The 27,129-nt window shown below is 41.1% G+C and overlaps 1 protein-coding gene across 17 annotated transcripts in view; it reads left to right on the top strand.

Moving 5' to 3' along the window:
* RALGAPA2 (Ral GTPase activating protein catalytic subunit alpha 2) overlaps positions 1–27,129 on the top strand; it is a 203,393-nt gene that overhangs the window by 67,886 nt on the left and 108,378 nt on the right. For all 17 annotated transcript variants that reach the window (XR_014529577.1, XR_014529578.1, XR_014529579.1 and 14 more), the window contains 3 exons: positions 7,112–7,305; positions 8,585–8,683; positions 10,408–10,563. Coding sequence is in view for 12 of the 17 variants with exons in the window: in XM_083518967.1 (XP_083375093.1) it covers positions 7,112–7,305; positions 8,585–8,683; positions 10,408–10,563 (449 nt within the window). In the remaining 5 variants the exon portion in view is untranslated. The remainder of the gene's footprint in view (positions 1–7,111; positions 7,306–8,584; positions 8,684–10,407; positions 10,564–27,129) is intronic.

Raw genomic sequence — 27,129 nt, 5'->3', positions numbered from 1 at the left:
CACCATTCAGGGCCCTCCTGTTCAGATTGGCCTGATCTCTGAGAGTCTTCATGAAGACAATAGAATCATAGAATCATAGAGTTGGAAGAGACCACAAGGGCCATCGAGTCCAACCCCCTGCCAAGCAGGAAACACCATCAGAGCACTCCTGACATATGGTTGTCAAGCCTCTGCTTAAAGACCTCCAAAGTAGGAGACTCCACCACACTCCTTGGCAGCAAATTCCACTGTCAAACAGCTCTTACTGTCAGGAAGTTCTTCCTAATGTTTAGGTGGAATCTTCTTTCTTGTAGTTTGGATCCATTGCTCCGTGTCCGCTTCTCTGGAGCAGCAGAAAACAACCTTTCTCCCTCCTCTATGTGACATCCTTTTATATATTTGAACATGGCTATCATATCACCCCTTAACTTCCTCTTCTCCAGGCTAAACATGCCCAGCTCCCTTAGCCGTTCCTCATAAGGCATCGTTTCCAGGCCTTTGACCATTTTGGTAGCCCTCCTCTGGACACGTTCCAGTTTGTCAGTGTCCTTCTTGAACTGTGGTGCCCAGAACTGGACACAGTACTCCAGGTGAGGTCTGACCAGAGCAGAATACAGTGGCACTATTACTTCCCTTGATCTAGATGCTATACTCCTATTGATGCAGCCCAGAACTGCATTGGCTTTTTTAGCTGCCGCGTCACACTGTTGGCTCATGTCAAGTTTGTGGTCAACCAAGACTCCTAGATCCTTTTCACATGTACTGCTCTCAAGCCAGGTGTCCCCCATCTTGTATTTGTGCCTCTCATTTTTTTTTTTTGCCCAAGTGCAATACTTTATATTTCTCCCTGTTAAAGTTCATCTTGGTTTGTTTTGACCCAGTTCTCTAATCTGTCAAGGTCGTTTTGAAGTGTGATCCTGTCCTCTGGGGTGTTAGCCACCCCTCCCAGTTTGGTGTCATCTGCAAATTTGATCAGGATGCCCTTGAGTCCATCATCCAAGTCATTGATAAAGATGTTGAATAAGACCGGGCCCAAGATAGAACCCTGTGGGTTCTAGTCACTCTTCTCCAGGATGAAGAGGAACCATTGATGAGCACCCTTTGGGTTTGGTCAGTCAGCCAGTTACAAATCCACTGAGTGGTAGCATAGTCAAGACTGCATTTTACCAGCTTCTTTACAAGAATATCATGGGGCACCTTGTCAAATGCCTTGCTGAAATCAAGGTAGGCTACATCCACTGCGTTCCCTTCATCTACCAGGCTTGTAATTCTGTCAAAAAACGAGATCAGGTTAGTCTGACATGACTTATTTTTCAGAAATCCATGCTGACTATTGGTGATCACAGCATTCCTTTCTAGGTGCTCACAGACTGTTTGCTTAATGATCTGCTCCAGAATCTTCCCTGGTATTGATGTCAGACTGACTGGGCGGTAATTATTTGGGTCCTCTCTTTTCCCCTTTTTGAAAATAGGGACAACATTTGCCCTCCTCCAGTCTGCCGGGACTTCGCCTGTTCTCCAGGAATTCTCAAAGATGACTGCCAGTGGTTCTGAGATCACATCTGCCAGTTCTTTTAATACTCTTGGATGCAGTTCATCTGGCCCTGGAGACTTGAATACATCTAAACTAGCCAAGTATTCTTGTACTGTCTCCTTAGTTATTCTGGGCTGTGTTTCCTTTGCTGAATCATTTGCTTCAAATTCTTCAGGTCAGGCATTGTTTTCTTTATCGGAGAAGACTGAGGCAAAGAAGGCATTGAGGAGTTCAGCCCTTTCTGTGTCCCCTGTTTGCATTTCACCATCTTCTCCTCTGAGTGACCCCACTGTTTCTTTGTTCTTCCTTTTGCTACGAACATACCCATAAAAGCCTTTTTTGTTGCTTTTAACCTCTCTAGCATAGTTGCCCTGGTAACTCACCTCCCCCTCTAGGGCAACCACATCTTCAGAACACTATGAGGACCCGCCAAACTCACAGATTCCTCATCAACAAAGATAACAGCCAACTCCTCCTCATACATATTGGTGCACTGGTAGATACTACCCAGGGCCTGGTAGTCCTTTCAATCAAGGCAGCAAATAGGATGGACATCATACTGCTGGCTTGTATCCTGGATCTATACATATCAGCCTCACAAGTCACTCTGTGGGCCACTCCAGTGGTTCCTCCTTCTATACCAGTGGTCACATTCACAGCAAGCACCACTATGTCTTGATCCCTCCACAGCTATGAGAGACCATGTTCTGGTGGACAAGGGATGCTAACCCATGGAAAGGAATTCCCCTCAGAGGTCCCCTAAAGATCACCATAACATTGGATGCCAGCCTGCAAAGCTGGGGGATGCATTGCGAGGGGTGACTGTTCCAGGCACACTGGACACCAGTCGATTCACACAGCACATCATCAACTGGCTTGACCTTAAAGCAGTATGTCTGGCCACTCAGCCCTTTTTCCACAGCATGCCCATCTATTGCATCCTAATCAGAATGGACAACACAAATGTTCACTCCTATATCAACAGGGAAGGTGGGACCAAATCAGCAGATCTACAGCAGGAGATCACCTTATTCCTACTCTGGGCGGAGAACCAAGTCTCCTAAGTGTCTCAGTAGGAGACGTCCAACACACAAGACAACTGGTTGAGCTGCACCAGACTGGACTGCTTCTGTTTGGGAGCAAGATATTTTCCTACCTGTGTACATTCACTCTTGAGCCACATAGCTGTTCTAGACACGCTAGAGACTTTTTATGGTCCTCCCTATGTAATAGACAAAAGCTCTCAGAAGGTTGGTGCTCTGAGGAGGGTAAGACAATTCTTGACCTTTATTGTCTGAGTTGTGCTGCTGGTATCATAACTGTACAGTGGTGCCCCGCAAGACGAATGCCTCGCAAGACGGAAAACCCGCTAGACGAAAGGGTTTTCCGTTTTTGAGCTGCTTCGCAAGACGATTTCCCCTATGGGCTTGCTTTGCAAGACGAAAACGTCTTGCGAGTGTTCCGATTTTTTTTCGCTTCCCCCCCTTTTTCTAAGCCGCTAATCCGCTAAGCCTTTAATAGCCGCTAAACCGCTAATAGCCGCTAAACCGCTAATAGCGCCAATCTGCTAAGCCACTAATAGGGTTGCTTCGCAAGACGAAAAACCGCTAGACGAAGAGACTTGCGGAACGGATTAATTTTGTCTTGCGAGGCACCACTGTATTGGATATGTTGCTCTTGTAGCACTAGAGGGTGCTGAATACCCACTAATTTCAAGTCTTGAGCTTGTAAGCCTAAAGGCAGGGTCTGTATACAGTTCGTTTTTGTAAGCTGCTATGGGAGACAATTTGGCCAAGAACCAGAGTGGAAAAATGTTTTAAATAGATAAGTAAGCAAGTCTGAGAAATTTTCTGACAAATAAGTGCATCAGTAGAAAAACAAGCTGTTCTGCTCTTCAAGATTTCCTGTGCTTTTTGTTCTAGTAAGTACTGTAGCTGTGATGAAGTCAGTTTTATTGCCCCTTGTTATCTGTGTGGCTTTTGATTTCTTCTAGAATAACATTAATTTTGTGTTAGACTTAGAAATATGTGTTGATGTGAGTGAAAATGTACTCCTAAAGAGATGTGTGCCTTTTGAGAACAAATTGTTTTGTGTTAATCACTTTGCTTTTGAGTGAACAAGTCATGTTAAATGGGTCGTGTGCTGGAAATTATTATAGGCTGAAATTATTATAGGATGAAAATGGATAGTTGGAGTCATATGTGCCAAACCTTCAATAACATACCTCCGGTTGTGAACAGGATCCATTCCAGAGGTCCAGCCGCATTCCGAGGTTTTTGCAACCCGAGAAGAACCGGTAGACCACTTTGCGCATGTGCGTGGGGGAAACACTTCCAAGTTTGCCGCTTTCACAACCTGAAGTTTGTGCCACTGTATTCTGCTCTGGTCAGACCTCACCTAGAGTACTGTGTCCAGTTCTGGGCACCACAATTCAAGAAGGACACTGACAAACTGGAACGTGTCCAGAGGAGGGCAACCAAAATGGTCAAAGGCCTGGAAACGATGCCTTATGAGGAACGGCTAAGGGAGCTGGGCATGTTTAGCCTGGAGAAGAGGAGGTTAAGGGGTGATATGATAGCCATGTTCAAATATATAAAAGGATGTCACATAGAGGAGGGAGAAAGGTTGTTTTCTGCTGCTCCAGAGAAGCGGACACGGAGCAATGGATCCAAACTACAAGAAAGAAGATTCCACCTAAACATTAGGAAGAACTTCCTGACAGTAAGAGCTGTTTGACAGTGGAATTTGCTGCCAAGGAGTGTGGTGGAGTCTCCTACTTTGGAGGTCTTTAAGCAGAGGCTTGACAACCATATGTCAGGAGTGCTCTGATGGTGTTTCCTGCTTGGCAGGGGGTTGGACTCGATGGCCCTTGTGGTCTCTTCCAACTCTATGATTCTATGATTCTATGAAGTTTACGTTACCTGAGGGTATCTGAGGGTAACGTAACCCGAGCTGCTGCTGTACTGATTTCATTGACAATGCTGGACACTCAGAAGGAAATTTGGCTTAATGGGGAAACTTGATTAATTTCACAAATTGACCATTATCACACATTTATGTAATTGTCAGGACAAATAAAGTCCATCATTATTATACCCATACTACATGGAGCAGGACTGTGGCTGCAAAGTAATCCAGTTTTATAATACCCACTTTTTGAAGGAAGAAGGTTAGTTGTGGATGATAATGCAGTGTAGATAACCTGCCATTTTGGAGTGGGAGAGTTGGCTTTTTTTAGGGAAATGTAGTGGGGAGGGGGCTGTGAAGATAGTAGCAGCAGTGCAGTTAATTAAGGGCTAGAGGAGACGACAAAAGGCAGGGAAATAACAGAGGGTTTCAGTGGTGTGTAGAGGAGACAGACAGGTGCCAGGTCCACCTGTAGAGGGACAGCAGGTTTACCTGTTGAGAACCAACAGCAAGTAGACTTGGAATATAATTTTCTCCAAAGCCTGGTCTACTTAGGCCTTTTCACCTCTCAGTCGCTATATCTAATATTTATTATTTATTTATTTATTACATGTACCTTTTTCTTCCATGGAACTCAATGTGGTGTATATTTTTCTCCTTCCTATTTCATCCTCACAACAACCCTGTGAGGCAGGTTAGGCTAAGAGATGGCGACTGGCCCAAGGTCACCCAGGGAGCTTCATGGCTGAGATTTGAACCCTGGTCTCCCAGATCCAACACTCCTAACCATTAGGCACACTGGCTCTCTATATCTACCAGAAATGTGTATCTGTTTCCAGATGCTATTTATTTATTTATTATGATAATTTTTATTAGTTTTTCAATTACAATAATCCAATAATAGCCTCATTATAACAATGCCAAATTATAATACAATTCCTAATACAAATCATTCAAATACCAAATTATATAATTTAGGTGGGCCCCCCCACATGCTAGAATTGATGGTGGTTTACTTTGTTTCTGCGTTCCAAAATCTTATTGGTTTCAATCACATTCCCGTCATAATAGTAATCCTTTATATAACAGCTGCAATATTTATAACTTCTATTTGTGTTGATACATTAAGTAATTTACAAGTGAACATCTCATACTGTATCATTGTTCTTCCTGTGTGTGACATTTATTCTGTCCATGATGTTTCTTCCTGTCCTTGTATGTCAATCTTTCCCCAGTTGTTGCTGCAATCTGTCATTCCTTGAGCAGACCTGATACCCCAATGTTGTTCCAGAAATTTCTCCCTTACTCAATCCCTTCCAGATTCCATACTCGCAAAATGATAATTAACACAGTCCAATTAAATTTCTCCCTCACTCAGTCCCGTGCTTCTTTGTTTTGCAACTTTAGCAATAGCTGCAAAGTCACTCTATCCCAGTCAGTAACCTGTTTTCGCCATTTTTCCTCCCAGCCTAGGAAGAGGAGTGATTTGTTATACTGCCGGTGCCCTTGGCAAGTTTCCAGGCTCCTTTCATTCCTCTGTTCAGCCGAAGATAAATAGCACATACCTTTCAGATTCCATACTCACAAAGTGATAATTAGCATAGTCCAATTAAATTAAATTCTTAGTCCTTTTAATGTTAATTGAGTTTTTTGCGCACACAGTTCTGTTTAATGTTGTATTCCATATCTGCAGTCCAGTTTCCTCTTTCTTCACTTGCTCTTTGTAGAAATTGATTTAACATTCTAGGGAGGGTTGCTGAATCATAAATGTAAAAAAGAAAACTTTATATAAAGAAGCTGTAGGCTCCCCTCCCCCCACACTGTCTTTTACACATCTTTCAAATTCAAACCTTAAAGACCTTGTAGCTGCTTCAGTTCCGCAGTTTATGATCTCATCTCTTCTAGAGCGCGTCTGTACATTAGTCCAAAATAAACTAATTAACAGAAGAACCTCTGCTTCTTAATGGTGGGTAGGAGGGTTATTGGCAGGCGGAGTGCTTTTGCACTCAGCACCTCCCTGCCTCCCACATTCCATGCCAGAGTGAGAGCCAGGTACCTAGACAAGCTGCGAGTGAAGGCCTTTCCCCCTGACCCTGGAGTGAACTTGCAAGGATAATTACCCGCAATTATCCTTGTTTTTTCTTCACCAACGATCTCCCACTGTCGTGGGAGCTGTCTCCTTTAAGGCACCGGAACTGGAAGCCTAAGTATTTATTTATTTGGAGTATTTATTCCCACCACTACCCCAAAAAGCAGCCTGCAAATGCCTGTGATTTCCAGCATTCCATCCCACATTAGCATAAGCAGGAAAGGAGCTAATTCTTTCTTTTTAAAGCTATTTTAAAATGCTTGCAGGAAGCTAACGTACAGTTTCTTCCTAAGTAACTGTATGGAGAAAAATATGGTTGCCCCGTATGCCTGGTAGCAGTAGGATCTGGAGAGGAGTAAAGCAGCCACAGCCTTTTGCGTACACACATGCTTGCTCATTGTTGCTTAAGCCATAGTTTGACTTAGTGTTACATGTGAATCAGACCACTGGGCATCCAGCCTGCAGTGGCAAAGATCCTGTGTGGAAGGTGGGATGTTTTTATTCACACTGAGATGCACCAGCCCTCCTGTACGAAAGTCCTCCTTTTAGGACACACTTGGGTATTTTGCTAGTAATTAATAACAAATAATTTTCTCTTCTAGACAGCAGTGAGTTTCTTGCTGATGATTGCAGTATAATTGCTGGTGGGAATCTCATAGGCTGGCATCCTGATTCTGCTGCTGTGTTATGGCGAAGAATATTGGGAATTCTTGGAGATGTGAACAGTATCCAGTGTCCTAAAATACACGCCAGAGTTTTTGAGTATCTCTTTGCGCTATGGTACAAATTAGCAAAGGTAAGGTTTGCTACTATAGACTTTGTCTAATGGAGAGTTAGTAGACTAATGTGAGATGCTAAAATAAATAGAACAGGAAATACCGTAACTGTTTAATCTGTGGACTCAGATAGATTGGTAAAGAAAAAGCATTTAATATGTGTTATATGGGTGGCGCTGTGGGTTAAACTACAGAGCCTAGAGCTTGCCGATCAGAAGGTCGGCAGTTTGAATCCCTGCGACAGGGTGAGCTCCTGTTGCTCGGTCCCTGCTCCTGCCAACCTAGCAGTTCGAAAGCATGTCAAAGGTAAGTGGCGTTTCCGTGCGCTGCTCTGGTTCGCCAGAAGCGGCTTAGTCCTGCTGGCCACATGACCCGGAAGCTGTACGCTGGCTCCCTCGGCCAGTAAAGCGAGATGAGCACCCCAAGCCCAGAGTCGTCTGTGACTGGGCCTAACAGTCGGGTCCTTTACCTTTTTATATGTATTGTAACACTGTGGCCCCAGATGGCATTGTAGAGTTCCATTTTTGCCAAAACAATTTCTCATACAAAGTTTACAATGCGTTTTTCGGAAATGCTTATTTGATGTGTCTAGATCCAGCCTGTCTAAAATCTTATGAATATTATATATTAAATGTTTAAAAGCTTATTTTCAACTACCCATTGAGACCATAGTGAAGATTTTAATATTTAAACAGATGAATGGTATTGGGATGAAGTGTGCTTGTAAATAATGTTCCCGACTGTACCAACCCTAATTTGTAAGCCCTCAAAAATTAAATAATGTTTCCGTTGTTTTGAGATAGGAAGGAAATTTGTGCAAAAGTTATCTGTTCAAATTAGTTGGACTACAGTAACAAATTCCATACTAATCAGAAACTGAGATTAGCAAGCTCATGATTCAGAGTGCTGTGTAACCCAGGGCAGCCCCACTATATACCTCAGGAGGTAAGAACATAAGAAGAGCCCTAGTGAATGAGACTCGAGGCTTGTCTAGCCCATCATCCTGTTCTCACAGGGGTCAACCAAATACTGTGGGCATCCTGCAAGGCAACCTGATAACCTATTGGGACTTTCCAAAGGAAAGGAGAAGCATTACAACAGCCGCTTCAGTTTCAAACTTCATGCATCACAGATTATTGATGAGAAAAGGGCCTCCTTTAGTTTGGGATTTTCCAAAACAATCAGAAAAGAAAGTGTGAGATCCTATCTGAAGAGGTTAAGAAGGAAAAACTATTCACTTTAGCTCATCAAGATTGTGTATGTCTTACTATCTATCTATTTACCTATCTATTTATTTAGATAAGGGACAATCTTGCTATCAGTCTGGATAACCAATCCACTCCCTCTCCTCCTACTTTAATTCCTCCACTCAGAATATTTGCATCGTGGTTGTTCAAGGTAAGTTTTTCATGCACCTTGGTCTGGACCAATCTCATTTGTATCCTGCTTTAGTTTACCTTCAGTCTTCTAAACTCCCAAATCGCTTTTTAAACATGGAGGAAAGAATGCCTTACTATGTTAATTTTGTAGCTACCTCTAATGTTGGGATGCGGGTGGCGCTGTGGGTTAAACCACAGAGCCTAGGACTTGCCGATCAGAAGGTCGGCAGTTCAAAGCCCCGCGACGGGGTGAGCTCCCCTTGCTCAGTCCCTGCCAACCTAGCAATTTGAAAGCACGTCAAAGTGCAGCTAGATAAATAGGTACTGCTCCAGCGGGAAGGTAAACGGTGTTTCTGTGCGCTACTCTGGTTCGCCAGAAGCGGCTTAGTCATGCTGGTCACATGACCCGGAAGCTGTACACTGGCTCCCTCGGCCAATAAAGCGAGATGAGCGCCGCAACCCCAGAGTCGGTCACGACTGGACCTAATGGTCAGGGGTCCCTTTACCCTTTACCTTACCTTTAATGTACATGTAGCTATACAGTGGTACCTCGGGTTACATACACTTCAGGTTACATACGCTTCAGGTTACAGACTCCACTAACCCAGAAATAGTACCTCGGATTAAGAACTTTGCTTCAGGATGAGAACAGAAATCGCGTGGTGGCAGCGCAGCAGCAGCGGGAAGCCCCATTAGCTTAAAATGGTACTTCAGGTTAAGAACAGTTTCAGGTTAAGAACGGACCTCCAGAACGAATTAAGTATGTAACCAGAAGTACCACTGTACTGACTATACAAATCTAAACATAACATCAACATAAGCCTTTAAAATTCTTTTGTTTCTGAATGTATGTTGAAACTTTTTTATATATATTCATTAATTTGGATTTGACCTAAATACAAAAAGTTCACAAGGGCTGCGATTTCAGTGACAGAAGCCTACATGTGACCACTGCTCTGTATTAAGGATTTTTGAGTAAACTTCAGGAGTGCACATCGCTCTATTCACATTATGGAGAAAGAGGAGACTGTTCCCTTGTGCCCTGTTTGAATGATGCCTGAAGTCCTATAATGAAAGCAGAGTCAGCATCTACAGTAATTTAGTGAATTCTGTGCAACCAGCCTGTGATGTGCAAATTAATTGGTTAATTGGGATGTAAATAAGAATATATTAAGTTGCTCTTAAGCTTTAATCTACTATTTTTATAATAAAGTATGCTGTTCTGTCTTCAACTTCCCTTCCTTAGTGTTGGTATTTTATTTATAATACAAAACGTTAATTATCAAACCTAATAATGGATTATATGCATTTGTGCTGTTCTATTCATGGAAAGTTCTTTGATTCAGGGAGGCTTCTATGGATGGAAGGGCAGGTGCCATTTTTGCTGATTCTCTCTCTCCACTGCAGCCACACACTCCTATGTTTTTCCAAAGGGTCCCTCATTCCTTTAGAGCAGTCTTCCCGGAGCTGCAGTGGAGGAAGAATATCTGAAAATTGCAACCCTCACCTTCTATTAGCTGAGGCCTTTGCTGGATCAAAGCTATTTTGTTTGTGGGTGAGAAATGTTGATGTTAAGTTCCATAAAAGTTCCAAATCATAGAAAATGTAACTTAAAATGTGCCCTTTATCATCTTGAGAAGGATGTCTTGAACAGTTGTCTTTGTTTCATATATTGTAATACAATACTCATGTTCTGATTATTTAGAAGCTGTCTTATTCACAAAACATACTCTTTTATTTTAGGCTACCACCTTATCAGATGAATATAAGGAAGGGAAACTTCAAGCCTACAAACTGATATGTGCTATGATGGCTAGACGCCAAGATTTTGTGCCAAATCCTGACTACCTGGTGCACTTTTATCTTGTCATGCATATTGGATTAACTAGTAAAGATCAGGTACAAATACTATATTTCTAGTTCTGAAAACTGAACTGCATTAATTAAACATGCTTTCTGAGGTTTGGATCCCGAGCCACAGTATGGCTTGAGAAGAACCCCTGATGGAAGAACCCCTGGTGGGATTTACCAGTTCTTCCCTTCCCCTCCAAGCTACTCCCCCTTTTCTGGAGGTTCTCCCAATCTACCACAGTATGATGGTGTGATGCAGCAAAGAGCTGCAGGGGGAATCTATGCTAGTTGTTTTCTTTTGTTTTGCTGGCACTGTGTATGGGACATTCCTACTGGTGCATGGGGAATTGAGATCCAAGCCACTGTCTCTTTGGTTTCTAATGAAAACTGAATGACTTGGAGATTTCCATCAAAAATGGCCTCTGGATGTCTCTTTCTATTTCATGCAGGTCCTGCAATCTGTCCATTCATTATGTGACAATTCAGTTATCTGAACATGAAGAGTTCTGCCCAAACCTCACTATACACACTGCAGATTCAGATAGCCAAACAGCCAGAGTTTGCCCCCTTCCTCCCTCCCTCCCTTCCTTCGTTCCTTATTTGTTTGTGGTTTGTTGGTCAGTGGCAACCATTTTCTCATTCTTTCATATGTATGAGAGAGGAACTAGAAAGAGAAATGGGACAAATCAGTTTTTTTCTTTGTCTGTCTTTTGCCGGTTGGCTATAGCCATTTTAGGAACAAACCATGATGGGGGAAGGGGAAAAGATCACAAAGTAGAATTGTTCCCATAGGAAATCGTTGAAATTGTCAGCTCATTATGCAAACACCCGCCTTACAGATGATTTCCTGGGAACACATTGTGTTCGGTAAGTGGGACCTGTGTGTATAGCCATTATTTCACTTTTATTTAGTTCCTGGTGTGAGGTAGATGCTACACAGCACTTTTAAATGGCAATATTTATGCTCAGGAGGCTTCTCAAGCAAGTAAGACAAGGTGAAGAAAAAAATTAGAGCTTGGAAATAAGCATGTTTGATAAAGGTAAAGGTAGCCCTGCCCGTACGGGCCAGTCTTGCCAGACTCTAGGGTTGTGCGCTCATCTCACTCTATAGGCCGGGAGCCAGCACTGTCCACAGACACTTCCAGGTCATGTGGCCAGCGTGACGAAGCTACTCTGGCGAGCCAGTGCAGCACACGGAACGCCGTTTACCTTCCCGCTGGTAAGCGGTCCCTATTTATCTACTTGCACCCGAGGGTGCTTTCGAACTGCTAGGTTGGCAGGTGCTGGGACCGAACGACGGGAGCGCACCCCGCCGCGGGGATTCGAACCAGCGACCATGCGATCAGCAAGTCCTAGGCGCTGCGGTTTTACCCACAGCGCCACCCGTGTCCCAGCATGTTAGATAGAAGAGGTTTAATTGTGTAGAAAAGATAAGGCTGCAGAACTTCAAGGAAAGCTGCAGGGAAAAAATGAGTTAACTAGATTTGAAGGTGGCATATTGGACAGAGAAAGTGAATCAGTTTCAGGTTTGCCAATGGTAAAGCAGGAAGTGAAAGTAAAGAAAAGGGGACCAAGAGTAAAGGAGCTCTACAGAGCACAAAAAGGAAGAGTTTAAAGAGAGATTTGAGAGTTCTACATCAAATTAGAGAGGAGAAGCCAACCAATCAAAAGCAAGGTAGATTAAGACACAAACTGATGCTACTTAAGAAAAGTACTATAGAAAAAGGTATTCCCGCTAATTTCAATAGGTAATAGATTACAAAAATCTTCAATAGTGCAAATTTTAAGTTATAAACCATATCAGTATTGCTCCACATTGCCACTGCCTTTTTAAAAAAATTCTCTTTTATACCTCTTGGTGGCAGTCTTGGCTTCAAGCTTTCCAGTTGGTAGCTATGGGATGCTAAGAGCCCATTGCGTTTTTGCTTTTCAGTGGTAAAAACTCAACAGTGTCCAATGCATATATACTTGCTGTATTTTTATCTAAATTGGCTAACCTGTGGCCCTCTAGATGTTGCTCACCTACAACTTCCAGCAACCCTAGCCAGCATGACCAGTGGTTAGAGATGATGGGAGTTGTAGCACAACATCTGGAGGGACAGATGTTAGCCACCTCTGATCTAAATGCTGCATCAGCTGAGCAGCTTCAACAAGCCTCTAGGACTCTCCAGGGTCCTCCCCACTTACGTGCATTTCACTGATGCGTGCGGAGGCCCAGAACATAACCCCTGCGTAAGTGGGGAGTCTCCTGTACATACAAGTAGAAAACATGAAGAAAAAGACCAGCACCGACTTAGGAGCTTCCAAGACTTATGGAATATTGAGGGCATAAATAAAAGAAAACTGTACAGAAACTAATCTCTTTCAGGGATAGGAGACTCCTGGGTTCACACTGAGTGCCAAAGATAGGAACTGTTGTCTTGGTTGGTATTGATTCTGCTTTGGCATGACAAATGTGCTGCCTAAGCTAAATTCTTGGATTTCTCCCTTGTTTTCTATGGGCAACTCTTTCTTCTGCCCTGTGGGAGGGGACATACTTCTATAGGAGAAAGCGTTTAGCATACCGTGCGTCTTTATAGGTTGTAAGTCTGTGGGCATGAACTAGCTTGTTTTTCTTGATATTATGCAAGATGTTCTAGAAAGCTTTTCAGTGGCAGGGTAAAAAGATTGTAAATAAACACAATTGTTTAGAAAGCATATGCGGGCTTCTTATTTACATGGGACACAGAAATTTTCAGTGCAATTGCTTCTGAAAAAGGAAGGGTTAAACCTTTCCACTTTGTGCATTCCTCATGCTAACCTGTAGCTGCAAGCCTTCAGAGTGCCATGTTTTCCTTTGCACCTCCTCAGACTACCCCCTCCCCTAGTCCTCAACAGCACTACAAGGCTCCTGTCCCAGGCTAGCTGGAGCTCTCCTAGGGAATGGGGAGAGACTGCAACATTGCATGTCCCACTTGTTCTCTCCACTGCTGAGCTTAGTTAACTGAATTATTAAATCTTTAAAAGGCAAATAAATGCTTAAAATATTTAAAATATACTTTTGTGAATAATTTTGGTTTATCTTCTGACCTATAGGTCTCTGATATCTCTTAGTAATTGCAAAATATTTCCTGAAACATGTTGATATTTGCTGTACCTTGCTTATCCTCAACTTTGCACATCAACCTTAGACACATCAGCCATAAGACTACATAAGACCGCCCACATTACACCCCATTCCAACCCTCATTCTGCCTACTTTCTGCCCACTTCTGGGTCCAGAAGGTCCCGCACGCCAGTGTTCGTGTGTCAGTTGGACGTACGCAAACTAAATTAATTCTTAAAATTAGTACCAGAACCACTATAATGCACTGCCCTCAATTCCTATTTCATGGAGCTGGTCCAGCATGATGCCATGGTCCTTAGGGTCAAAAGCTGCAGAGAGACTGAGAAGCAGGAGCCAACCCGCTTGCCCTAGCAAAACAAACTGTGTCATCTAAGAATGCTTACAGCTGCCCCACTGCAACTCTCCTCCACCTTGCACAAGAAGCGGATATTTGTGACTGGTCTATAGTTATTCTAGTCCAACGAGTCCAGGGCTGGTGTCTTTAGGGGTGGTCACACCACTGCCACTTTCAAGCCAGCAGTCATCACCCCTGTTTATGCAGTAAAGTGTTAACCACACTCTGGACCCAACCAGGCAACCCCTCTCTGATAGATTTAATAAACCAGGCAGGGCAGGAGTCAAGAGGGCACATAGACAATGGTATAACCACAAGTACCTTGTCCACATCAGCTGAATTGCATGAACTTAAACTAACTCTACAACAAACACATCACCAGCTATGACATTGGGTACTTCAGGGTCATTTCATAATTCATAAACATTTTAATGGATAACAGAGTTTACCAGTAAAATAGTAAAATGTTATCCTCTAAACCTACCAAGACATAAATTTTAATTAAATATTCTAGGAGCTACTCCATGCTCATTCTTCGCTACTTCATTCATCATAGTAGCACTATAAACAGCCTTCCCTCGAATGTGTTTCCACACTAGACAGATTCAAGAGTTTCCATTTAAACTTTTAATCTACCATAGCTAGGCTAGACGCCTGCTTCTCAATCTGGACACCTGCGCCCCTGTCCTGAATGCTGGCTACAAGCATTCTTTCTGATAAGTGTCTCTCGCCTACCAGGAGGGCCAGAATTTACTGTTCCATCCCTCTTCCCACACAATTCTTACTAGAATCACTCCCTCACTCATTTCCCCACACATGATGCCCCAAAAGGACAGCAACCAAAAAGCCATGTCCATTTTCTGTTGCCATCCTTGTAGCAACTCAGTTAAAATAACTGTTCCCTTTCATTCTGCTAATCTGAAGATGGTAAAATGTGATCTCATCTTGAACAACAAAAGATACCCTCCAATGTTTCTACATTGCAGTAAATATGAGATGACTGTGAACACCATCCTACTTTGTGCCTTTAGTAAATTTTCTATTTGGTGTGTGGGGTGAATTTAGCAAAATAATTTTCATCTATATGAATAATTTTTGGCAGTTTGTATACTTGTTGATATGTAAAAGCAACAACAACCCAACACCCTTTTACCTATTGTTTTACTTTATTTGTTTATTTAATACCCACCCTTCACCACAAGGTCCAACAACATTATTTTAAATGTGGTATAAACAATTATGTTGTAAAATCATTTACCATTTTGTATTAGAATAATTTTAAATGGCGATCAGTATATGCTGGTTATGTGTGTGAGTAGTGTGTAGTTGTAATAGCTATTTAATACCTTGTTGCATTCATTTTTATTCCCAACCCGTGTACACTGAGGTAGTTTATGAAGTAATCTTGACATACCAAATTACTTTGGAGGAGTCATTTGGTTTGTGCTCCATAATTCTGTCCAGTGGTAACCTTGTGCTGGTGAATTGCATGTAAGGGCTTTCTGACCTTTTTTTTTTTTTTTTTTTTTTTGCCAATGCGGATGATATGGAGGTTTTGTGATGCTTGGGAAGAACTCATAGCTGATTTTCTTTTTCTTTCTGCCATTTCTTCATTTACTCTAGCAACAAGCTTTATACAGTGGTGCCTCGCAAGACGAAATTCATCCGTTCCGCGAGCCTCTTCGTCTAGCGGTTTTTTCGTCTTGCGAAGCAACCCTATTAGTGGATTAGCGCTATTAGCGGTTTAGCGGCTATTAAAGGCTTAGCGGCTATTAAAGGCTTAGCGGATTAGCGGCTAAAAGGCTATTAGCGGCTTAGCGGCTTAGAAAAAGGGGGGAAGCGGAAAAAAATCGGAACACTTACAATACGTTTTCGTCTTGCAAAGCAAGCCCATAGGGAAAATCGTCTTGCGAAGCAGCTCAAAAACGGAAAACCCTTTCATCTAGCGGGTTTTCCGTCTTGCGAGGCATTCGTCTTGTGGGGCACCACTGTAGTTAGGAGTATATTCCTATGCAATCATTGTAGTATTTGCGTTCTGTTTGAGAAATCATATGCACTCTTGATCAGATCTAGGACTTTGGGAATTTAAACTGCCAAATTCTGACACCTTGACATCCATGTTATGCAAATAGCACTTTTTCATATATCCATGTAATGCATTGTTTAATTACAATTTGCAAAAAAAAAGTCACAGGTGTTTATGTAGTTCAAAATATTTTTATGTTTGTTTTGTAAGGCTCAAGGAAAGAATTGAATCACTTACCGGGTTTAAAATGACATCAATTCTGCAGTGGAAGACTTTCATGTTGGCCTCCTTAGAATTTGCTCCTAACACTGCAGCCTCATGTAATTTACGGCTTGTAATCTGTACAAGCAACTTAAGTTAAATGCAGAGGAAATAGCAAATTTTACTTTATAAACCTAAAATGCCCAACAATAGAGACAGTGTACAGAAAATAGCTAGATTTATTATACAAACTGAGATATGTCAGATAATTTGTCCCACATAATATTTGTTCTTGATAAACCTTTTATCTATATGTTTGGAAGATCTTAACTGGTTTCTTGGGTGTATCATATTTAACAGACTGATTTGCTAGCCATTTTAAATGTTGACATTGCTTTGCTACCATGTCTATCATAGAGGGTTTTTTAAATACTTAAGAACAGCAACAAACAGTTTATGAACTGTGTAGCTTGATCTGAAGTTGAGAAAGTAGAGTGTAGTTCTAAAAATCTCCCCACAGCTGCCACTTAATTTAAATGTCTCATTCCCTTTTTATAAGGAAAATATGCTAAGCTCTTCAATGACTGAAATTTTGTCCTTTTCTACATAATTAAGGGCAGGAATTAATCTGCAAAAATGCCAGCTTGTTCATGGTGAGGAACAACTCAGAGTCTTTCTGAGGACAGATGGTAGGTTATCAAGTTACATATATACATGGCAATAGGTTGAACAAGAATAGGAAAGGGGTACTTTTATAACTGACCTTTCTGTGAACTTGAATCAAGTGAGAGAATATTTTTAACTGATCTTGCAATCTTTTATTTTCATCAGTACTTTGTTAGCAGTATTTATAGACATTTAAAGAGTTCATCCATTTTATTTTGACATAAACAGGAGATCCTTCCTCCCATTTATGACACTACAGAGCATCGCTCTGAATTGCACTAGTTCTTTCTGCCCTTTTCCATAACAACATCTACACTAAATTATACTGCAATTATATAAACAATAGAAATGCTTCCAGACAAATCTCTCATTTTACATTTTCATTTCAGGTAATTGTTGAATAATTTGGAACCATAATGAACCAAAATTATTTTACACATTTATAGATCAATTATGAAAGAGGAAAGGGGGGGACCTGTGCAAATTGTAAATCAATTTCTGTTGCCATCGCTATGTGCCTTTCTTACAGCTTGTGGTTTTCTAGTTACTGTGTACCTAGCATTCAGTTAAAATGATTGATTTACTAGGCTCTAAGCTTCAAAATGCTGTTTGCTTTTATAGAATTGCATTTTGAAGGAAACAACCTAGTGTATTTGAACTATCTGAGTGTGTGTGTGTGTGTGTGTGTGTGTGGCAAAATCACTTAAGCATAAAACAGATGCTCATGTTGCTGCTTTCCTGTGAGGCAAAATCTTTCCATAATTGCCCGGTCACCACATTTTTTCATAAAATGCATTTTTGTAATCATTAAATATTTGAAATGTTCAGCAGAAAGAAGTTGGTTTGGTTAGCTTGACTCAGTCTTAGTCCATAACGTAAATTTGAGCCACAAAGGCTTATCTTTGAGAAAGTCCCCATGAAGGCTTATTTGTAGGTCATATATGCCTTTGACACTTGGAAATGATTAGAACAAACTTTTGAATAATTAGTCAAAGAGGTCCAAAAGAAAATGATGTATAACTTCCAACCAGGACTAGAGTAAAGCTTGCTAAACTCAGGGTAGGTTTGCACAACTGGCTTTATCCCTCTGAAAGGTCATATTTGCAGACATCTTGTGACTATTGATCTAAGTCAGTGGTTTTCAACCAGTATGCCATGGCACCCTGGGGTGCCTTGAATGATGATCAGGGGAGTTGCGGACAACACTGGCCTCTGTCCTTCCCTTCCCTTCCCTTCCCTTCCCTTCCCTTCCCTTCCCTTCCCTTCCCTTCCCTTCCCTTCCCTTCCCTCCCTCCTCTGATGCCCTCTCATGTCTCTGCCTTTCAAGAGCTTGCACAGCTGTCTATTGTAGTAACCCTGGCTATAAGCTGCGCAGGCGAATGGTGCCTCTGGGAGGCACCTCTCTTTGGGGCGGGGGGGGGGGGCAGCTCAGAGACCAGGGACAGCAGCAGCAGCTGCCCAGAGAAGTCCCTAAAACAGGGGAGAGGAGAGGAAGTTGAGGAAGCACAAGGGAAGATGTTCGAAAAAGGGGGAGAGCCCCAAAGGGTTCCACAGAAAGAATGCAGTTGATTAAGGGAACCATGGACCCAAAAAGGTTGAAAATCTTTAATCTTAAGTGGAAATGGGTGAATCCAAATCTTCCCACTATCTGTGAATGCCATAACTTACAAATTCAGTAAATCTAATTCTTAAATAATTACTTTCTTTTCATTGGTCTGCAAAAGCAGTGTGCACTGAATGCTTCCTACAAGCCTATCGTGTAATTGCGCTCACAATGAGTAAATGGCAAATTCACTTTGTGGTTGGATGTTGCAGCTTTAATTTCTTGGTTTACAGAATTTGAGAATGCATTCAGCTTGATCTGACTTTACTCCTGAGTGCATTTGATGCACTTAATATCCACATGATATTTTAATAAGTGGGGAAAGGATGTTAGAAATCCTCAGACCTTGTTCTGAGTCCTGGGTTACAACCTGTGTCCTGGGTTATAAAATGTCAAATTGCAAATTTCTCTATACAAAAATAATTCCCTGCAGTGTGATGCTGCCTCCAACTACACAAACACCTGATCCCAGACTGATGGGAACTGAACCCCTAGCCACACGGGGGACACAAATCAGCCCTGATTCAACTGAATATCAGAACACCATATCATATTCTGTCAAGGAACATTGCAGGCTGGGGCAGTAAGAAGGGAGACCTAGACCTAAACAATTATTTACACCAATTTGACTGTTTAGCCCTGCAGGAAACCCGGCGTTTAAAAAGTCCCGTACTAGAGGGATTCAGTACCTTTCATGAACCAGCATTCAAAATCAATCCTAATGGTCGCTATCAAGCAGGCCTGACTTTATATATATATAAAACCTCATTTGACCCCCAAATTAAAATATCCAGCTCCATGCCCTCCTTTATCCCAATCTTTGCTACTCAGTCCATCCAACTCTAACATTTTATTAATTAGCACTTACTTTCTGCCATGTAGAAATAGGAAGGAACTGACAAGCCAATGGTCTCGTCTTTCCAATTGAATGAATGAATGAATCTTTATTTGCGTCAGCCATTGGCCATAGCAATAAAACAATAAAATGATATACAAAGAATAGAAATAAAAAGTCAATTATATAAAATACATTTTAGGGTTTTGAATCAATAGTCAAATAGTGGATCCTATTCTGATTGCCCCAGCTAAAAACCTTGCAACGTTTGCTGTCACCTGCTCATCTTGATCTGCCAAGAGAAAGGACACTCTGGCAGTGGTTGGACGACCCGGAATGGACAATAAAAGAGGGGTGATAATCTCATTCCTCAAGTCTTAATTGAGAGTGCAAGCCAGAAGGGCATGTGCCCCCGATTCGGTACTGCCATCTCCACAGGGACATAAGCGTTTTTTGTGTGGAATATGTTGGAATCGTCTCTCAAGTACAGCCAAGGGCAATATATTCAATCTTGTGAGAGTAAAAGTGCGTCTATATTTTAGAATTGCTAGGTTATGCAGATAGGGTGCCAGAGAGTCGAAACAGGAAAGTGGAAAATGTTCATACCATGGGCAAAATTTCCTTATTGTGGCCAAGTTGTTCTGATGCTCGATATCGTTTAGGCGCTGACAAATTAGACTGTTTGCTTTACTAAAACCCAGAGTGAGTTGCTGTTGTGGTGATAAACCACAAGAGTGAAGTTTTTGTTATATGTTATTACTGTTAACCAGAGGACTATTGCTTTACCTGAATACATGCCTATATTGATTTTTCCTGGTATCAGAGACTGGTATAACTTGAGTCAAGAATCTGGCATACATAGAGTTGGTGATTAAAGGAATTTTCTCTTGTCAGATTAATTGGTGACCCTGTCTAAAGGTTTTTGCCCGGTATTTGCTTGAGGATTGCTCTGTGATTTACTCATCTGTCTGGCTTCATGTTTGAGGGTCTAATGTTGAATAGTCCTGCCTTGTGCCGGAGGTTAGATGAAGAAGCTCAACTTAACATTGGCACCATGTGCTATAAAAATGTACTAAAACTGACTGTTAAATTTCTAGTTTGCTTTTATCTACTGTTCAGCTCTTCAGGTTGCTCTAAAGCTTTAGGAATATAGATTTGTCAAAAATCATTATCAAACAGATTCTTAATTATTTTATGGTTTCTGCCACACAAATACAATCTACTTGGCTCATACCACTGACAAGTGTGCTGTGGTTTTATTTATTTACTTACTTACTTACTTACTTACTTACTTACTTAATTATTTACTTATTTACCTACTTATTTATTTTAAAGGGGTGGTGGTCTTCTTGAGTTGATTTTAAAAAATGGCATATGCAAAGCAGGAGATCAAAGTGCCTCTCTTTTTTCAGTACGTAGCTGGGCTATTTTGTTTAATTTAAGTTAGCAGATGTTACATAGCATGCAGACAAATTGGAGAGGATTCCAAGGAGTCAGCAAAGATTAGTCTGAGCTTGTAAAGTGTAGCATATTTATCCTAGTGAAAAGATTATGGTACTTTCCAAAGAGCTAAACTGATGTCATAAACATGAAGGGAGTAATTTTGTGGTCTAGAAGGACAATATTATGCATGAGTCCATAATAATTATTATAGCCAGACCCCATTCATTCATACTATTCCTTAACTGCCCTTCACCATACCATCTCAGGGCGGATTACAACAATATAATATAATATAATATAATATAATATAATATAATATAATATAATATAATATAATATACAGCTTTAGAAACAAGTATTACTTTTATTATTTTTTCAATTTATATAGCACCCTTTAACAGAAGAGCTGTGTACAACATTAGAAACACATTACAGAACTTCATTGATAAAAACATAATAAAAAAAATACTGACTGACAACCATAATAAAATATTCATCAAAATAAAAGTCCACTCCCCCACACTTTCACAGACCATAGATTATTTAACCTGGCCACAGAATTGTGCACCAGCTGAAGTTTCCAAACCGTCTTCAGAGGCAGCTCTACGGATAACACGTTGCAGTAATCTAACCCAGAGCTTAGGTAAAGGTAAAGGGACCCCTGACCGTTAAGTCCAGTCACGGACAACTCTGGGGTTGCGGCGCTCCGGGTCATGTGGCCAGCATGACTAAGCCACTTCTGGCGAACCAGAGCAGCGCACGGAAATGCCATTTACCTTCCCGCCAGAGCGGTACCTATTTATCTACTTGCACTTTGACGTGCTTTTGAACTGCTAGGTTGGCAGGAGCAGGGACTGAGCATTGGGATCCCTGTCGTGGGGATTCGAACCACTGACCTTCTGACCGGCAAGCCCTAGGCTCTGTGGTTTAGACCACAGCACCACCCGCATCCCTATCCTAGAGCTTACCAGAGCATAAATAAGAGTAGATAGGCTGTTCCTGTCCTGATAAGGGCACATTTGGGCCACCAGCCAAAGTTGATGAAAGGCACTCCATGCCACTGAGGCTCATTGAGCAAAGGATGCAGGAGTACCCCCAAACCACGTAGCCACTCCTTCAGAGGGAGTGTAACCCCAGCAACCTTCCAGCCATCCAGTCTAGGGAACCAGCCACTGATAGTGCCACAGTCTTCTCTGGCTTGAGTTTCAGTTTGTTGGCTCTCATCCAGTCCATTGCTGAGGCCAGACATTAGTCCAGCACATCCACTGCCTCACCTGCAAATATACAAAAGAGAAGTAGAGCTGTGTGTCAGCATATTGCTGACAGCGTACTCCAAACCTCCAGATTATCCTTCTCAGTGGTTTCATGTAGGTATTAAACAGGTATTAAACGGCATGGGGAATAAATTGAACTTAGACAAGAAGACTGTGTTTAGCGTCTTGGGAGAATTTTCAGACAGGAGTTAGCTGGAGGGCTGAGTTTGAGAAGCAGAGCTGTGAGGATACCATCTGCTTGGATCTTATTCCAGTCAGGAGGGGAGAGATCTTCTAGGAAGAGAAGACTCCCAAACCAGTTAAGAGGGATGTGGTGGTTCCATGGGTCTGCTAGAAGTACCTCAGGAGTGTGATTGATAAGAAGTCTCAAAACTGACAGAAAATACCACCTTGTTTAAGAACCAAAGTAATAAACTGTAACACCTATGCAACTAAGTTAAGGAAGTGAAGTGAAATAACTTGAAATAAGCTAAGCATTTATCAGCAAGTCTGGAAACCTGTAACATCTAACGGAAGAGTAATAACTGAAAATAAGCAACTGAACTTTAAAAGAAGCTGCATGTTTACTACCTTCTCTAGAAACCTGTAACATCCAGTAGATTTAGCATAATTATTAATAAGTTAACTGTTTCCTGAAAGAACTTTATCTCCTGACAAATCATTTGTTTTACCAACTTGGTCCAGATAATAAATCTTTCTTATTTGTTCAACTTCTGCCTGAGTCTCCAAGTATCAAGGTTTTATCCTCACACAGAAACCAATACAATAACCCATGGGGTTTGTAAAGAGTAGGTGGGATCTGCCATTATTGATGGCAGAATGGTGGGATCCGCTATATTTTTGGTAGCAGTGGTGGGATCTGCTACATTTTGGTGGCAGTGGGATCCGCTACAGGTGAACTTACAGCACACTATTGCATTTTGCTGATACCTCAGGTGTTTCAGTCCTCTACTTCTCCTCCCTCACTACCGGGAGCGAAGCCTTGTTGCAGCCTAGCCTTATGTCCAAAGCCACACTCTCTTCAAACCACAAGCTTTGTTCTTGGCTTGTCCATTGCAGCTGACTTCTCTCCCCTTCTTTCTTTCTTCCTCACCTTCTCCTTCCCAATGCTCCTTGTTTCTGGACTGAGTTAGTTATTTTGTTTCTGGAGTAGTTAATACTACCAGTATTAACCAGTGTGGTATAGTGGTTAAGAGCGGTAGTCTCGTAATCTGGTGAACTGGGTTTGCTTCCCCGCTCCTCCACATGCAGCTGCTGGGTGACCTTGGGCCAGTCACACTTCTCTGAAGTCTATCAGTCTGACTCACCTCACAGAGGGTTTGTTGTGGGGGAGGAAGGGAAAGGAGAATGTTAGCCGCTTTGAGACTCCTTAAAGGAGTGATTTAATTCATAAAGACCAGGGAGGTTTCTTGCCAGGTAGGCAATTGAAGGATAACGTGAGACATATTATTAATATATTGGAATACCTGGAAGTAAGAAATGATAAGCCAGCCATACTGATGTTCTTCGATGCTGAAAAAGCATTTGATAATGTATCTGGTCATTTATGAAGAAGAGGATAGAAAAGATGGGGATCTGTGGCACTTTTAAGAGGAATTGAGGAAATTTACTCAGAGCAGAAAGCAAAATTAATTGTGAACAACACCTTAACAGACTCATTTGACATTACAAAGGGTACCAGACAAGGCTGCCCACTATCTCCGCTGCTTTTTATCAGTGTATTAGAAGTACTAATAAATTGCCCGAGAGGAAGAACAGAGATAAAAGGGGTCAAAATAGGCGCCAAAGAATTCAAACTTAAGGCCTACGCAGATGACTTGGTATTAACCTTAGAAGAACTTCAAGAAAGTGTAAAAATAGCATTGGAAGAAATGGGAAAATTTGGGCAACTGGCAGGATTTAAATTGAATAAGACAAAGACGAAAATGTTAGGCAAACATTTAGAAAAAAGTGAAGTAGAAAGGTTAGAACAAGAAACTGAAATCAAGGTGGTCAAAAAAGTTAAATATTTGGGAATTTGGATGTCGGCAAAGAACATAAACTTATTCAGTGACAATTACCAACCAGTCTGGAAGGAGATTAAAAGAGATTTAGAAATATGGGACAGACTAAAGCTGTCAATGACTGGAAGAATGTCAGCGATCAAAATGAACTTATTACCGAAAATGGTATTTTTGTTCCAGACAATCCCGATAATAGGAAGTTTAAGACAATTTAAAGAGTGGCAAAAGACTCTCTTGCGTTTTATATGGCAAGGGAGAAGACCAAGGATCAAATTTAAAATACTGACAGATAAGAAAGAAAGAGGGGGGTTCGCTGTACCTGATCTGAAACTCTATTATGAAGCAGCGTGTTTATGTTGGATAAAGGAGTGGATAACCCAGGAGAACCCAGATTTGTTAGATTTGGAGGGACACAACAATAGATTTGGATGACACTCCTATCTTTGGTATGGTAAGGCAAAAGTGCATAAAGGGTTTACAAATCATGCGATAAGGGGTGTTCTATTTGAAGTCTGGGACAGAAACAAGAATTTGTTGGAAAGGAAAACACCGTGGTGGGTGTCACCAATTGATATGTTAACAGTTAAAAAACTGAACATAGAAGGGAGAGGGGCCACCTATGAGGAGATTCTGATGAAGGCCGAAAAAGGTTGGAAATTGAAGCCTTATGATTGTATTGCTGGAAAATTGACAGGATGGTTGCAATACCATCAAGTCAATGATGTTTTTAAAGAGGACAAAAAATTAGGATTTGAAGACAAAAAATCGAAATTTCAAATAGACATTATAGAAAGTAAGTCTAAACTACTTTCAAAAATGTATAATCTCCTATTAGAATGGAATACAAAAGACGAACTTATAAAAGAGGCTATGATAAAATGGGCTATTGATCTAGGACACAACATAGACTATGATGTATGGGCCAAACTCTGGAATGAGAGTATAAAATTCACCGCTTGTTCTGCCTTAAAAGAGAATGTTATGAAGATGGTCTATTGTTGGTATCTTACTCCCACCAAATTGGCAAAAATGTACAGAACTAGTAGTAAAACTTGCTGGAAATGCAAGGAAAAGGATGGCGACTTCTTTCATATGTGGTGGTCATGTAATAAATTAAAAGAGTTCTGGGAATCGATTTATAACGAGTTAAAAAAGATGTTTAAGTATAGCTTTCTCAAAAAGCCGGAAGAATTCTTGCTAGGTTTGGTGGGAGAAGATATTAAGAAGACTGATCAAAGATTATATTTGTACGCAACAACAGCAGCTAGAGTTCTGATAGCTCAAAAGTAGAAGCAACAGGAGATGCCGACAATAGGAGAATGGCAGATAAAGCTGGTTGAATACGCTGAGGTGGCTAAATTGACACACAGAATTCGCAATCAGGAGGAGACAAAGTACCAAAAAGAATGGTGTAAATTTTTGATCTATATAAGTGAGAACTGTACAAATTTGAAAACTTTGGCAGGATTGAAGTAAATCTTATGTCATGTTGTAATATCTAATCAAAGAAACTGTGAACTATAGAATAGAATAGGAAAACTGATGGAAGGGAAGGACGGAAGTCAACAGCTCTACGGAGCATAAAGTAGGATATATGTAATAAGATTTGATGTTTTACTGGTGTTGGTGGGTGTTGGTGGGTGATCTTAAATCTCAATAAAAATTATTTATAAAAAAAGAGAGACTCCTTAAAGGGAGTGAAAGGCGGTATATCAAATCCAAACTCTTCTTCTTCTTCTTACTCTGTGGAAAAGCACCCACCCGTGTCTCTTTAAAGGGAAATATTTTTCTATTTTCGAAGCAAGACTTGTCAGATTCATAAGAATCCAGAGAACTGGTGGTTGTGGAAAGTGGGAAGTCACTTTTAGTTGAGTAGTCAGCCACCTGGTTAAAGCCAGGACCTTTCACCTTTTAGACAAGTGGAAGGATTATCTTAAACAACTAAATCCTTCTTGAAACATCCAAGCCTATCTAGTTGCTTGGCAACTAGTCCAAAAAGCATGATATAAGGGGTTCCTCCAGTTCCTTCTATTCTAGGACATTTAACTGCTACATCTTAGTCCCCTTTCCCATCTCTACCTTTTCTATTTCCCTAATCATGGCCACCTCTGGCTCTCACTTGCTACTTTACAAGTAACTTTTTTCCCTTCCTGGGTCTTTTGCTGTGTATATAGAAAAGTGGGATCTCTAAAACTCTACCTCATAACTCCATCCTTAGGAGACTTTCTGCCTCTAGCCTTTCTCCTTTGTTTATGCAACAGTAAATAAGCATATGTTCCAGACAACATGTGGGTGGGTTAGCCTGTGCCTTGTATTATTAATCCTTTTTACTCTATCTTTAAATGCTGTTGTTGCTTCTAAATCATTGCATATTGGCACGAGCTTATCCCTAAACACAACTACCCTTTTGTTAAAAAATATTGCAATGACTACAATGGTGTGATTCTTGTTACCCTAGCAAGTTCCCTAATAATGGTCATTGCTAAATTTCTCAAAATTAGCAGTGTTAGCACAGCCAGTGCAATCCTGTGTATGCACAATTATCTCCTGTTAAAATCCCGAGAATCTTATTGATAATTTCACAAATTAGTATTTTATGTGAACAGGTGTGCAAAATACATGTTTGTGCACATGTGGGTCCAGACACACTAACAGACCTGAAAGACTATAATGCACAGAATGTCTTGTGTCACCTTTATGACTTGAACCTTTAAAGATGTCGAGCCAGAACTTATTTCTTTGGTCTTTATTATAAATGTGTATCCTGATTTTCTATTGTCATGCTTAAGGCAGCTAAAATAATTCCCCTGAGATATAACTGTGGCAATACATAAGTACAAAATTATAAGGATCAATATAAAAATCTTACAGCGATTCATAATAATGACAAAAGAGAAAGTATCGCCCCTTGTCTGCTGCTGCCAGTTATTGGTGTTGAATAGCCACAACTTAGATGGCAAATGGAGGGCTATCCTGGGTTTTGGCCATGGAAGTAACAGGGTGCATTTCAGTGGGTCCTAGACAGGAGAACATCCTGGTGAATTGTGTCCATTGGTCCTTTATCTTTCAACAAAATTATCGGATGACTAAAAGATAATGGGATTTAAAGAAAAAGTTAGAAGA

This window comes from Podarcis liolepis, assembly GCF_965112155.1.
Source record: "Podarcis liolepis genome assembly, chromosome: 8".
NCBI classification, from domain to species: domain Eukaryota; kingdom Metazoa; phylum Chordata; class Lepidosauria; order Squamata; family Lacertidae; genus Podarcis; species Podarcis liolepis.
The sequence above is the reverse complement of the archived record's forward strand: the minus strand, read 5'-3'. Positions and strand labels throughout refer to the sequence as shown.